Source organism: Bombina bombina, chromosome 4 (assembly GCF_027579735.1).
Source record: "Bombina bombina isolate aBomBom1 chromosome 4, aBomBom1.pri, whole genome shotgun sequence".
In the NCBI taxonomy this organism is placed as follows: Eukaryota; Metazoa; Chordata; class Amphibia; order Anura; family Bombinatoridae; genus Bombina; species Bombina bombina.
Window position 1 is genome coordinate 34,582,867 of NC_069502.1, and position 16,050 is coordinate 34,598,916.

The window sequence follows — 16,050 nt, forward strand, 5'->3', positions numbered from 1 at the left end:
GGCAGAAGGGCAGTCTGAACAGAATGCGTCAGAGAGCGGCATGTGTAGTGAGTTCTCACCATTATAGAATCCTGCAGCCAGGTACTGATGGGGCTTGGTAGGGTGCCACGCTACAGTGAAACACTGCCCACTTTCTTCAGGGTCACAGGCTTTAATTGTGAGAGGCAGGAGAGTCAGGTACAGAGGGTCATACAGTGACATGTGAGAGGTAGGAGAGTCAGGTACACAGGGTCATACAGTGACATGTGAGAGGCAGGAGAGTCAGGTACAGAGGGCCACACAGTGACATGTGAGAGGCAGGAGAGCCAGGTACACAGGGTCATACAGTGACATGTGAGAGTCAGGAGTCAGGTACAGAGGGTCATGTGGAGTTATAAAATCATTATTAGAATAAATTATAAAATCATGATTAGAATAAATATACAATTTCAAAGAATAATTACACATTAAATATGTTCCTCATAGATAAAACATTTAGATATAAAATAAAATAATAGTATACGACAGGTCATACAGTCATATGTGAGAGGCAGGAGAGGCAGGGACACAGGGTCATACAGTGACACGTGAGAGGTAGGAGAGTCAGGTACACAGGTTCATACAGTGACACGTGAGAGGCAGGAGAGTAAGGTACACAGGGTCATACAGTGACATGTGAGAGGCAGGAGAGTCAGGTACACAGGGTCATACAGTGACATGTGAGAGGCAGAGGAGTCAGGTACACAGGGTCATACAGTGACATGTGAGAGGTAGGAGAGTCAGGTACACAGGGTCATACAGTGACATGTGAGAGGCAGGAGAGTCAGGTACACAGGGTCATACAGTGACATGTGAGAGGCAGAGAAGTCAGGTACAGAGGGTCATACAGTGACATGTGAGAGGCAGAGAAGTCAGGTACAGAGGGTCATACAGTGACATGTGAGAGGCAGGAGAGTCAGGTACACAGGGTCATACAGTGAAATGTGAGAGCCCGGAGAGTCAGGTACACAGGTCATACAGTGAAATGTGAGAGGCAGGAGAGTCAGGTACACAGGGTCATACAGTGACATGTGAGAGGCAGGAGAGCCAGGTACACAGGGTCATACCGTGATATGTGAGAGGCAGGAGAGTCAGGTACAGAGGGTCATACAGTGACAAGTGAGAGGCAGGAGAGTCAGGTACACAGGGTCATACAGTGACGTGAGAGGCAGGAGAGTCAGGTACAGAGGGTCATACAGTGACATGTGAGAGGTAGGAGAGTCAGGTACACAGGGTCATACAGTGACATGTGAGAGGCAGGAAAGTAAGGTACACAGGGTCATACAGTGACATGTTAGAGGCAGGAGAGGCAGGTACACAGGGTCATACAGTGATATGTGAGAGGCAGGAGAGTCAGGTACACAGGGTCATACAGTGACATGTGAGAGGTAGGAGAGTCAGGTACACAGGGTCATACAGTGAAATGTGAGAGGCAGGAGAGTCAGGTACACAGGGTCATACAGTGACATGTGAGAGGCAGGAGAGTCAGGTACACAGGGTAATACAGTGACATGTGAGAGGCAGGAGAGGCAGGTACACAGGGTCATACAGTGACATGCGAGAAGCAGGAGAGTCAGGTACACAGGGTCATACAGTGACATGCGAGAGGCAGGAGAGTCAGGTACAGAGGGTCATAAAGTGACATGTGAGAGGCAGAGGAGTCAGGTACAGAGGGTCATACAGTGACATGTGAGAGGCAGGAGAGGCAGGTACACAGGGTCATACAGTGACATTTGAGAGGCAGGAGAGGCAGGTACAGAGGGTCATACAGTGACATGTGAGAGGCAGGAGAGTCAGGCACAGAGGGTCAAACAGTGACATGTGAGAGTCAGGGACACAGGGTCATACAGTGAAATGTAAGAGGCAGGAGAGTCAGGTACACAGGGTCATACAGTGACATGTGAGAGGCAGGAGAGTCAGGTACACAGGGTCATACAGTGACATGTGAGAGGCAGGAGAGTCAGGTACACAGGGTCATACAGTGACATGTGAGAGGCAGGAGAGTCAGGTACACAGGGTCATACAGTGGCATGTGAGAGGCAGGAGAGTCAGGTACACAGGGTCATACAGTGACATGTGAGAGGCAGGAGAGTCAGGTAAACAGGGTCATAAAGTGACATGTGAGAGGCAGGAGAGTCAGGTACACAGGGTCATACAGTGACATGTGAGAGGCAGGAGAGTAAGGTACACAGGGTCATACAGTGACATGTGAGAGGCAGGAGAGTCAGGTACACAGGGTCATACAGTGACATGCGAGAGGCAGGAGAGTCAGGTACACAGGGTCATACAGTGACATGTGAGAGGCAGGAGAGTCAGGTACACAGGGTCATACAGTGACATGTGAGAGGCAGGAGAGTCAGGTACACAGGGTCATACAGTGACATGTGAGAGGCAGAGGAGTCAGGTACACAGGGTCATACAGTGATATGTGAGAGGCGGAGGAGTCAGGTACACAGGGTCATACAGTGACATGTGAGAGGCAGGAGAGTCAGGTACACAGGGTCCTACAGTGACATGTGAGAGGCAGGAGAGTCAGGTACAGAGGGTCATACAGTGACATGTGAGAGGCAGGAGAGTCAGGCACAGAGGGTCATACAGTGACATGTGAGAGTCAGGGACACAGGGTCATACAGTGAAATGTAAGAGGCAGGAGAGTCAGGTACACAGGGTCATACAGTGACGTGAGAGGCAGGAGAGTCAGGTAAACAGGGTCATACAGTGACATGTGAGAGGCAGGAGATCAGGTACAGAGGATCATACAGTGACATGTGAGAGGTAGGAGAGTCGGGTACACAGGGTCATACAGTGACGTGAGAGGCAGGAGAGTCAGGTACACAGGGTCATACAGTGACATGTGAGAGGCAGGAGAGTCAGGTACACAGGGTCATACAGTGACATGTGAGAGGCAGGAGAGTAAGGTACACAGGGTCATACAGTGACAAGTGAGAGGCAGGAGAGTCAGGTACACAGGGTCATACAGTGACACGTGAGAGGCAGGAGAGTCAGGTACACAGGGTCATACAGTGACACGTGAGAGGCAGGAGAGTCAGGTACACAGGGTCATACAGTGACATGTGAGAGGCAGAGGAGTCAGGTACACAGGGTCATACAGTGACATGTGAGAGGCAGGAGAGTCAGGTACACAGGGTCATACAGTGACATGTGAGAGGCAGGAGAGTCAGGTACACAGGGTCATACAGTGACGTGAGAGGCAGGAAGGTCAGGTACACAGGGTCATACAGTGACATGTGAGAGGTAGGAGAGTCAGGTACACAGGGTCATACAGTGACATGTGAGAGGCAGAGAAGTCAGGTACACAGGGTCATACAGTGACATGTGAGAGGCAGAGGAGTCAGGTACACAGTGTCATACAGTGACATGTGAGAGGCAGGAGAGGCAGGTACACAAGGTCATACAGTGACATGTGAGAAGCAGGAGAAGCAGATACACAGGGTCACACAGTGACATGTGAGAGGTAGGAGAGTCAGGTACACAGGGTCTTACAGTGACATGTGAGAGGCAGGACAGTCAGGTACACAGGGTCATACAGTGACATGTGAGAGGCAGGAGAGTGAGGGGAAAAAGTGTTTTAGAGAAATATGTGGGAAGGAGGAGAGTCAGGGGATAAGACAGTGGGGCATGGCAGAAGGGCAGTCTGAACAGAATGCGTCAGAGAGCGGTATGTGTAGTGAGTTCTCACCATTATAGAATCCTGCAGCCAGGTACTGATGGGGCTTGGTAGGGTGCCACGCTACAGTGAAACACTGCCCACTTTCTTCAGGGTCACAGGCTTTAATTGAACCCACCTGTAGTCGTACAACACAGTCAACCTGAAAAAGATAGAGAGCATATATTCTGTGAATTAAATAATTTATTTCTCTCCCCTTCACACACAGGGGCATATTTATTAAAGTGCGAGCGGACATGATACGATGTAGCGTATCATGTCCTCTGCACATCAATAAATGCAGACAGCATTTATCATTGCACAAGCAGTTCACCAGAACTGCTTGTGCAATACCGCCCCCTGCAGATTAGCTAATAGGGGCCGCTAATAGAGGGTGTCAATCAATCCGATCGTATTCGATCGGGTTGATTTCTGTTTGCCGCCTCAGAGCAGGTGGACAAGTTATGAAGCAGCGGTCTTTAGAAGGCTCACCGGAAACATGGGGCACCAAGCACCATTCAGAGCTTGATAATTCGGCCCTACAGATATAAACAGCCATAAATAACAGACCATATTTACTTGCAGAGCCAAATTCTGGCCCTGTAGTTCTAGCTCATTTCTACATGGAGTAGAAAGAAACTGATTAGAAGTTTCTCAACCTGTGGAACGTGTACCCCTGGGGGTACTTAGGGCATTGGCAAGGGGTAAACCAGAGATGGGCAATTTTTCCCCCTAATGTAGCCTTTGTAAACATGAAATGTCAAAGAAAGTTGTGTTGCTCATTTCTACCCTTGTACACTCCTAACAGGACAGCGTGTGAGTATGGCACTGCCTAGGTTGGACCACTGCCCAATCAATAATTCACCTCAAATTAGTAAAACCTTTGATTCTTGTTTGTTAGTGTCACGGCACAGCCGGACACTTACCCGCTCCTGGCTTCAGGTGGCATCCTAGAGGTGGTGCAGTAACTGGCTCCCGGGCCTCCTATCGCTGGCCTGCAACTGTCTTCCCCTCTTCTTCTCGCTGCCGAGTTTTGCGGCGAACATGCTGTCTCTGTAGAATGGTGCTCGTCCATGGGGACTCTGCGTTTGAGCATAGGAAGGGAGGAGGGATCTGGGTCTGATGGAAGAGAGCAGGCCAGGGATTCTGGGAAAAACCAAGATGGCGCTGAGTCCCTGACCGCCTCTTATTGACCCTGCTTGCTCCATCTACTGGGGGCAGGTGACCGGTCACGTGACTTAGTTTCCCTATATATTCTCAGCACGCCCCCCAGTCAGTGCTATTTTCCTTGATTCCTGGTTCTGGAGTTCTTACCTTGTACCTTGAGTGTTAACTCTGATTCCGTTATACAGATTTACTGGTTCCTGACTTCAGATTTTCCTTTTTCTTCGCCTGTCTGCCCTCGGATTATTTTGACTTCGTGTCCGCCTTTTCATTCATATTAAAGGCCTCCATGCCACCACTGACCTTTCAGGATCCTGTATCCACTCCCAGGATTTCCTGAAGGTGGCGATTATAAGGAAGTGCTGTTCCGCTGCAACTGGGTTCCAATTCAACACAAAAACCCTAGGTGGGTTGTTACAGTTAGAGACATATGAGGGCTGGAGTTGACATTCACTGATACGAACAAAGAAAGTATATTACTGTGTTATGGTATAACTCTGATATCAAGGGTTAATACCAGATGAAAAATGCCCTGAATACGGGATCAGCAACACACGAACCCAGTTAATTCCCCCCAAACACGAGACCAAGCTCCGTCTTGAAGGTAAAACAGAATCTACTTTATTGAGGGCTATATGCCTGGTATTTATGCAGGTCTCCCACCTGGTGGACACTCCCCTAGGGGACCAGATGGGGGATTGGAAGAGTATAGTACATTAGATAGAGGGAAGATGCCCTTTTACAGGATACCATAGAATTACATTACTTAACCAAATAAACAATAAAAACACAAAAAACAATGGATTCCTTCTTGGCACCTAGCAGTCTGGAGGTGATTAAACAAGGTGAATGCTTATCACCTAAACCTAATTACAGTAAACAATAGCTGATGCCAGGAAACCTGTCTCTGTCTCAGACAATACAGTTACTCAAAACTGAACAAGAGGAAAGTTAACCCCTCCAGTACTGTTGGATTTGCACCATGTACCTATAATGGGCACAGGGTGACTTAACATAATGCCTGAATCCATAATCAGTAGGGAGGTTGACAGAGGGGTCTGTCACACGGCCCCCTCCTGGTGGGACACTCTGGCAGACCCGGCTTGACCCTTTGGCGGGTCAACTTGGGGATGACCGGACTAGGAGGTGGTAGGAATGTCAGTTTGCCGGGACAATCCATCTGCATTCCCGTTATGAGAGAGAATTCCTGTCCATATAAATAAGGGTTCAACTTCTTCAGTGCCCAGACCAGGGCTAAACAATCCTTCAAGTTTTTGTTTTCAGAGACGCTTCTTTCCAGTTGGAGACAAATCTCATCGGCTTATTTACGAGTTTTTTGTACCTGCTCTTTATAGGTATCCACAAGCCCTTCATAATGACGTAGGGTGCCCTTGAGTTGCTGCACCTCACTATGAGCCAGCGTCAGTTTCTCCTCCAGTGTCGCTAAGTTTTTCTTTAATGTTTCATGTTCCACTCTGAAGCTGGTGTTTTCTGCGGTCTGTCGGTGCAGCTTGTCTAGTAGAGATTCCCGTTCTAAACATGCTTTTTCCTCTGCGCTCCTCTTCTCTCCCGCTAGCACCGTTACGTGATTGTTTAACGTGACCATTTCATCCTCTACTTGACTCTTCTCCTTCATCAGCGCGTTGTAACGGGACTTCCACGTATCAATAGCGGATAGAGATTTACTGAGCTCAGCGTCCTGGGGCTCAGCAGCAGGTGGGTCGGTCTCGGCGGCACGGATTTGGGCATGGGTAGTCACAGGGTTAACATCGGCGGGACCCATGGGAGCGTAGGCAGAAAAAAGGGGGGCCAAGTTATTTCCAAGGAGAACATCAGCTGGTAAGTCCTTCATGACCCCCACATTCACATGTCTAGCGCCCACTCCCCAATCCAAATGTACCCGGGAAACAGGTAGGCGGAACACAGCGCCCCCTGCTACCCTCACAGCCACAGTGTCTCCGGTGTGCTGGTTCTCAGACACCAAGTTCTTTTGGAGCAAGGTCATGGTAGCACCAGTTTCCCGTAGACCACTGACCTCCTTCCCATTCACTTTAACCAGTTGCCGGTTATCCTGGTGGGCAACTTGCATGGGGTCTGCTTCATGTAGGATGCCCCAGCATTCTTCCTCCTCTACGCAGTGGGCAGCAGGCTGAGGGTTACGTGGGTTTCCGCCGGCGGGTCTTCTCCAGGACTGTGCTTGGTTTGCTGTGTTTAGGGGACACTCTGGTCTTTTGTGCCCTAGTTGCTTACATCCAAAGCACCAAATAGGCTGTGAGTAGTCCGTGAGCTGAACCGGGCTGTCTTAGGATAATTTGTGGCTGAAGGCGGTGTGGTAGAGCGGTGCGTCGGGGGTTGGTAACTGGTAGCTGCTGGGGTGACTGTGGGTCAGTACTCCACTCTGGCAGGGATCTTAGTGGTAGCAGTGTCCAGTTTGCGGGCATCCGTATACTCATCTGCCAGACGAGCAGATTCATGCAGGGTGGAGGGTTTACGGTCCCAAACCAACTCTCTAACTCCTGCGGATAACTTGTCGAAGCAATGTTCCAACAGGAATAGCTGTAGCACCTCTTCCCCAGATACGGCTTGGCACCCCGCCATCCAGCGAGCTGCTTTGCGGTGCACCTTACATGCCCACTCGATGTAGGAATCTCCAGCTAGTTTAACAGTGTCTCTGAACCGTCTCCTGTATGCCTCCGGTGTAACCGCATACCTGGAGAGCAGAGCCTCTTTTACAGCATTATAATTCCCGACTTCCTCATCCGGAATGGCCCGAAAAGCCTCGCTGGCCCGGCAGGAAAATTTTCCGGATAATTTCATGACCCAGTCCTCTGCGGGTACCTTGTGTAGGGCACATTGCCTCTCAAAATCCGCAAGGTACCCATCAATCTCTCCTTCTGCTTCCAAGAAGTTTTTAAAAGATGCAAAATGTACTTTTCTCTTTTCCACTGGGGTTGCTGTGACTTGGGCTGCTGCAGCGCCGCTTTGGCGAAGTAGGTTGGCCTCCACAGCTGCTATGACCCGGTCGATAAATTCGGCAGTTGGGTTGGGGCCATAATGTGCCAGTCTTATTTTAACCGCCCGGTCAAAGCTTGCTTCTTCGGGAGTTCTGTCTGATATGCTGGGCTCATTGGTTCCTTCGGTCCCTGGTACTCTGTCCATCTCGGTCAGTATTGTTATAATCTCCCTCTTCCTCAGGTTACTGGCCTGTCAGCCCCGTTGTTCTAGCAGGTCTTTAAGGGTGGCTCTTTTCAGCTTTTCATACTGTATTCCCATTAGGTCCGGATGTGTAGTTGCTCTTCTGGGCGATGAGGACCATCACGTCGCTTGCCACCTCGTGATATCGAGGGTTAATACCAGATGAAAAATGCCCTGAATACGGGATCAGCAACACACGAACCCAGTTAATTCCCCCCAAACACGAGACCAAGCTCCGTCTTGAGGGTAAAACAGAATCTACTTTATTGAGGGTTATATGCCTGGTATTTATGCAGGTCTCCCATCTGGTGGACACTCCCCTAGGGGACCAGATGGGGGATTGGAAGAGTATAGTACATTAGATAGAGGGAAGATGCCCTTTTACAGGATACAATAGAATTACATTACTTAACCAAATAAACAATCAAACACAAGAAAACAATGGATTCCTTCTTGGCTCCTAGCAGTCTGGAGGTGATTAATCAAGGTGAATGCTTATCACCTAAACCTAATTACAGTAAACAATAGCTGATGCCAGGAAACCTGTCTCTGTCTCAGACAATACAGTTACTCAAAACTGAACAAGAGGTGAGTTAACCCCTCCAGTACTGTTGGATTTGCACCCTGTACCTATAATGGGCACAGGGTGACTTAACATAATGCCTGAACCCATAATCCGTAGGGAGGTTGACAGAGGGGTCTGTCACATACTGTAACCAAGTGTACCAGACACAGGTGTCAGATAAATGTGCCAATGTGAAATAGGTAAAGTGCATCATAATGAAGTGTGCCACAGTAAAATAAGACAGATAAACTGTGTAAGAATTGTTTATTAAAAATAGATGGTACCATATACAGTCAGGGCCAAAAATATCATGTTTATTTCTTTTGTTTATATTGGTATGATACAAAAAGCCAAAGAGAGAAAAAAAGCCAAATCTGACACATTCCACGCAAAACTCCAAAAATGGACTGGACAAAATTATTGGCACCCTACATTTTATATTTGGTAGCACACCCCTTGGAAAAAATAACTGAAATCAATTACTTCCTGTAACCATCAATGAGTTTCTTACACTGCTCTGCTGGAATTTTGGACCACTCTTCTTTCGCCAACTGCTCCAGGTCTCTCAGATTGGAAGGGTTCCTTTTCCCAACTGCTGTTTAGAGATCTCTCCACAGGTGCTCTATGGGATTGCGATCTGGACTCATTGCTGGCCAATTCAGTACTCTCCAGCGCTTTGTCTTAAATCATTTATGGGTGCTTTTTGACGTGTGCCTTGGATCATTGTCCTGCTGTAAGTCCCATGACCTCTGACTGAGACCCAACTTTCTGACACTGGGCCCTACATTGCACAACAGAGTTCTTTGGTAGTCTTCAGGTTTCATAATGCCATGCACACAGTCAAAACATCCAGTGCCTGAAGTAGCAAAGCAACTCCAAAACATCAGTGAACCTCCACCATGTTTGACTGTAGGGATTGTATTCTTTTCTTTAAAAGCCTCATTTTCTGAAAATAGGAGAATGATGGGCCGTAACAAAAAGCTGTCATTTATTTTCGTCTGTTCACATCACAATCTTCCAAAAGGATTTTGGCTTCCTCAGATGGCAAACTCGAATCTGGCTTTTTTTTTTTTTTTTTTTTAACTTTTATTTATATCCAACAATGCAGACATACATAAAATATGTTATCATACCACACAGGGTAGAAGAAAAAGGAAAACCATAATACATTGGTCATGATACAAATTAAGATATTTATGATTTCAATAAGGCCATGCTCATATTATAAACACATACTTTATTCAGATCTCAATTATGACCCGCTAAATATTTTAAATGTCTACACTGTTGGGGTTTTCTCTTTTTTTTTAAATTATAAAACGTTCCAACTTAACTACCCTAACTAAACGAAAGTAATCGTTTACACTTGGGCACAAACTGTTAGTTATTATTCAAGTAAATAACCTTTGTAGAGATCTATAGAGTCATAGTGACCCCATCATTCTGGGCATTTTGGTTATACAGAAATTACATGAAATAATTAATGTCGCTTAGATGGAAGAAAAGACTTTAGGTCCCAATCAAGATTCACTAGTTGTGTTGTGTTAGCCATATGTTACAGAATATTGAAAATACAATAACATCAAGTTGGACTCTTCATGCATAATAGCGACCAGATACCAATAGTAAAGAATATGCGCATACTTTTTCTGGCATCTATTAGAGGTGGCTAGAGATAGTCTGCATGGAGACAGAGAGGCAGAGAACCCATTAAAGGTTTACTATAAGTCGCAAGTTGGCTAAATCAGTTGGTGGTTCTTTGAAGGAAGTGCTGTTCTATATAAGTAACATACAATTTGCAGCCTAAAATTTTTTTCTTATACTACTATAAAATAAAAAGGAACAAAAACAACCAAGACCTTACTAAGTCCTATCAACCTACTTAACAAAAGTGGATTTTTTATATTTTTCTCCTCTGCTCTTGGGTATATGTTTCTATTGGTTAGTTTAATGAGAAAATCTTGTTTAGACTAATATCTAAACTGGGATAAGTTATCCAAAGACAATAACTCGAGCTCTCAGTGAGTCCTTAGTGTAAGTCACATGTCAATCAGGTCCATCAAACGTATTTAGTTACCAATGGTGACCCATGTAAGAGGTGTATACTTTGTATCATGTTAATTTTGGTTGCGTGAAATGTCAGATTTGGCTCTTAAAATATGGTGCAATGTAAATCACAATGTCTAATACATTACATCAGTGTTATCACGTTGATATGTGCGGTTATAGTTGGAGGATGGCGGCGTAACTTGCAAGTTATCTCAGCAAAATCAGTCAGATCATCATACCTGGGGTGGACCTATATACCTGCTAATCAAGTGAGAACCGAGTATTGCAACAGGGGGTACAGGGTAGATCATATCAAAGCATTACATAAAACAAACCTGGGAAGGGACCCCTATTACCTCATAGCAATAAACATTAGTAAAAGAAAATCTGAAAACATAGAACAATTTGAAATAGCTATCCAGTCAGTCATGGTGGTAATATATAAGTGACTTATCCAAATGAAAGTTTCCAATAGCAGGTCACCTAGGACGCCATTCTCAGCATGATGTGGGAAAAAAGAAAATGTATGCTTACCTGATAAATGTATTTCTCTTTTGACACGATGAGTCCACGGATCATCTTAATTACTAATGGGATATTCACCTCCTGGTCAGCAGGAGGAGGCAAAGAGCACCACAGCAGAGCTGTTAAATAGCTCCTCTCTTCCCTCCCACTCAAGTCATTCGACCGAAGTTAGGAAGAGAAAGGAAAAGCCAAGGTGCAGAGGTGTCTGAAGTTTACAATAACTCACAACCTGTCTAAAAGAACAGGGCGGGCCGTGGACTCAAAATACAAAATGATGTCCCAAATACCGGTAAGAATAAAAAGTTCCAATCTTTATTTTCAGGCATTTAAAAACAGCAAGCGGTACAGTCCAGCAACAGTAGTAGCACAAACTGACCAAGATAAAACACATCAAGAGGGAGAGAAGCTGCGCTCCTCATGCAGCAGACATGTTTCGTGCTTACCAAGCACTTGTTCACTGCTTAAAGGAGCAGCAGCTGCCTTCCGCTTAAATAGGCTACAGCTGTGACTAAATTTGAATTTAAAGACATATAACACATACTTGAATTTAGAAATTTAAAATAGTTATCTCCCTCATACAATGTGTATAACTTATATAAATATGCATCTAGGTAACAAATATAGAATTACAGTAGAATTGATAGACATATATGATACTTTGAATAATAGTTACTCTGTGATTACAAAATATTCTAATATCAAGAAAAGAATTTAATTCATGAAATAGCAGAACTTATTAATCTTAACTAATGTCCTTATTAATCCAAACAGGTAATACTACAATATGCCCATCTATACTCTATAAATAGATTTAATCATATATATACAAATCCCTATATGCATAGATCTATATCTCTCCTTAGGTTTAGACCATGGGGCATAGACGTATTTAAAGTGAATATCCAATAAACCTCTCTTCAATTAAGTTTATTTTGTCTATTGCCCCCTCTTCTCCATCGTGGAACATGGTCAATACCTTGCAAGGATAAGAGTGACGCATCAGAATTATGAAATGTTTTAAAATGTCTTGCAATAGGGGTGTCAGATTCTGGATCCTCTATAGAACGTACATGTTCAAGGAACCGTTCTTTTAGGGGTCTTTTGGACCTCCCCACGTACTGTTTTGAACACCCTCCGCAAGTCAGAAGATAAATGGTGTGTGTAGTAGCACATGTTATGTAAAACTTGATCTGATGTGTTTTTCCAGTTATTGAAGAGGTAAACAATTCACCCTCATTCACAGATTCACAAGTTTTACATATTCTGTGTCTACATTTAAAAAAAACCTTTACTTTGTTTAAGCCAGCAGTCCTGTTTTAATCTAGGAAGATCAGAAGGTGACACATAATTGCCCAAAGTTTTTCCTCTTTTGGAGATAAATTGGCAACCTTCACTGACTATCCCCTTTAAGGATTGGGTCAGTATTTAGAATCGGTAAGGATTCCCTTATTATTTCACAAATTTTATTGTATTCAAGGCTATAAGTTGTAATAAACTTAGGTTTGCCTATCTCCAAATGATCTTTATTTTTGTTTTTATATTGCAACAATTTGGTCCTTGGTATAGTATCTACCTCTTTTCGTGCTTTGTCTAGGGTAGTTTCATTATACCCTCTTTCCTTTAGTCTCATTAATTATGTCAGCTTGTCTCTTGTAATTACTTTCATTTGTACAATTTCTCTTAGCCCTAATATATTGACCTTTAGGGATTCTTTGTAAAGTATGCCTAGGATGGCAAGAATTAAAATCAAGGATAGTGTTGCCTGCTGTTACCTTCCTGTATAGATCAGTCTCTATTACTCCTGTATCAGTATTGCCAATGATTGTTATATCCAAAAAATTAATTCTATCTTTACTATGTTCACCCACCAATTTGATGTTATGGTCATTGTCATTAAGGTATGTACAAAAATCGTCTACTGTGCTGTCCGCACAGTCCAAAATGAATATCAGGTCATCAATATATCTGGCAAAAAACACTATGTTATGCCGATAGGGGTTCCTATCTCCAAAGACGTGGAAAAGCTCCCACCATCCCATAAAGAGATTGGCGTAGCAGGGGGCAAATTTAGCCCCCATAGCAGTTCCACGTCTCTGAAGATAGAAACCCCCATCGAACATAAAGAAATTGTGAGACAATAGATATTCAATGGAATTTAACAGAAATTGTTTGGTCGCAGGGTTAAAGTTACTTTTGTTGTTTAGAAAGTAGTCTATAACATGTAAACCCTTTGCATGTGTAATTGAGGTGTATAGGGATGCCACATCCACCACCAGGAATCTATAATTAGATTTCCATTCCACAGTCTCAAGTTTTAAAATCAAAGAGGTAGTATCCTGTAAGAAACTAGGAAGTGCCTTGACTATTGGTTGAAGAAAGCTATCAATCAGATCTGAAAGGGGTTCGTTTAAAGAATTAATACCGGCTATTATAGGACGTCCAGGGGGATTAACAATGTCCTAATGAATCTTTGGTAGATAGTGATAAATAGGGATGACTGGATGTTCAGGGACTAAACTTTCTTTAGTAGCCTCTGTAATAATGTTATTATACCTAGCATATGAAACTAACTCAACCAATTCTTTTTAGAACTTTGTAGTGGGATTGTCTTTCAGTTTTATATACACTTCCCTGTCCTGTAACTTGCTATTGGCCTCCTTTATGTAGTTAAACTTGTCTAGGACCACTACATTTCCTCCCTTATCGGAGGGCCTTATGATGATAGACTCATTCTGATTTAGTTTGTCTAAGGCAGCTCTTTCTTTAAAGGACAAGTTCATTTTACTGTGTTTACGTGTACTGCTTAATGCCCTTAGTTTGTCCTCAACTACTTTCTGAAAAATTTCTACAGCATTAGATCTAGAATGTACAGGATAAAATTCACTTTTTTTCTTAAATTTACTTAAGTTAACATTTTTTTCAGTTATCAAACCTTCAGTATCCACTATATCTTCATCCAAAAGTTCCTGGAAATCAGTGACACAACAAATATCAGAAAATGTCAAGTTATCCTGATTGACAATTCCCTCTGATAAATTACTCAACAAATTAACAGTTTCATCCTGTGTCCTCTCAGCGTTACCAAAATGTTTGCGCAATTAATTTGCGCACAAATTTCTTGATATCCACAATGGTATTAAACAAATTGAAATGCTGAGAGGGCACAAAATTTAAACCTTTGGACAATACTTTTAGTTCTAATGCAGTCAGTTGCATACTAGACAAATTCAAAACATTATTTTCTCCTAAGCATATTTCTTTTGCCGATTCCCTGCTCTCGTTTGGTGGACTCATCATGTCAAAAGATAAATACATTTATCAGGTAAGCATAAATTTTCTTTTCTTTTTTGAGACACAATGAGTCCACAGATCATCGTAATTACTAATGGGATTCAATACCCAAGCTAGAGTACACAGATGATACGGGAGGGACAAGACAGGGAACCTAAACATAAGGCACCACTGCACGAAGAACCTTTCTCCCAAAAACAGCCTCAGCCGAGGCAAAAGTGTGAAGAGAGGACCAAGTTGCAGCCTTGCAAATCTGTTCCACAAAAACTTCTTTTTTGAATGCCCACGAAGAAGCAACCGCCCATGTGGAATGAGCCGTAACCCTCTCGGGAGGCTGCTGTCCAGTAGTCTCATATGCAAAACAAACGTATGATACTCTAAAGCCAAAAAGAAAGAAAAGTAGCCGTAGCTTTCTGACCCTTACGTTTTCCATAGAAAATTACAAACAAAGAAGAAGACTGACAAAAGTCTTTAGTCGCCTGAAGGTTAAAACTTTAAGGCACGGACCACGTCCAAATTGTACAGAAGACGTTCCTTCTGAGAAGGATTAGGACACAAAGAAGGAACGACAATCTCCTGATTAATGTTTCGATCTGAAACCACTCTAGGAAGAAATCCTAATTTAGACCGTAAAACTACCTTATCCGAGTGGAAAATAAGGTAAGGAGACTCGTATTGCAAAGCCGAGAGCTCTGATACTCCTCGAGCTGAAGAAATAGCAAAAAGAAATAAAACTTTCCAAGAAAGCAGCTTGATATCTAAGGAATGCATAGGCTCAAACAGAGCCCCTTGAAGAACTAAATTAAGACTCCAAGGAGGAGTAACTGGTTTGAACACAGGCCTGATCCTAACTAGGGCCTTACAAAAGGATTGTACATCTGGGAATTCCGCCAGATGTTTGCGAAATAAAATAGATAGAACCGAAATTTGACCCTTTAGGGAACTTGTCGATAAACCCTTCTCCAAACCTTACTGGAGAAAAGACAAAATTCTAAGAATCCTAACTCTATTCCATGAGAAGCCCTTGGATTCACACCAATAGAGATATTTACGCCAAATCTTATGGGAAATCCTCCTAGTTACAGGTTTACAAGCCTGAACCATGGTCTCTATGACCGAGTCAGAAAACCCCCGCTTGGATAAGATTAAGCGTTCAATCTCCAAGCAGTCAGCTTCAGAGAAACTAGATTTGGGTGAAGGAAGGGCCCCTGAATCAGAAGGTCCTTCCTCAACGGAAGTCTCCAAGGTGGTAGAGAAGTTATCTCCACCAGATCTGCATACCAAATCCTGCGAGACTAGGCCAGTGCTATGAGGATTACTGAAGCCCTCTCCTGTTTGATTCGAGCAATTACCCGAGGAAGAAGAGCAAACGGAGGAAAACAGTATGCTAGAATGAAGTTCCCAGGAACCGCCAGGGCATCTATCAGTTCCCCCTGGGGGTCCCTGGACCTCGACTCGTATCTCAGGAGCTTGGCCTTCTGTCAAGATGCCATGAGATCCAACTCCGGCTGACCCCAATTGAGAATCAGGCTGGAGAACACTTCCGGATGGAGTTCCCACTCACCCAGATGAAAGG

General features: G+C 44.1%; 1 protein-coding gene across 1 annotated transcript in view; it reads right to left on the reverse strand.

Annotated features, from left to right (window-relative positions):
• Nucleotides 1–16,050, reverse strand: part of GTF3C2 (general transcription factor IIIC subunit 2) — a 452,236-nt gene that overhangs the window by 130,977 nt on the left and 305,209 nt on the right. The window contains exon 10 of the mRNA XM_053710988.1: nt 3,719–3,848. Coding sequence (XP_053566963.1) covers nt 3,719–3,848 — 130 coding nt within the window. The remainder of the gene's footprint in view (nt 1–3,718; nt 3,849–16,050) is intronic.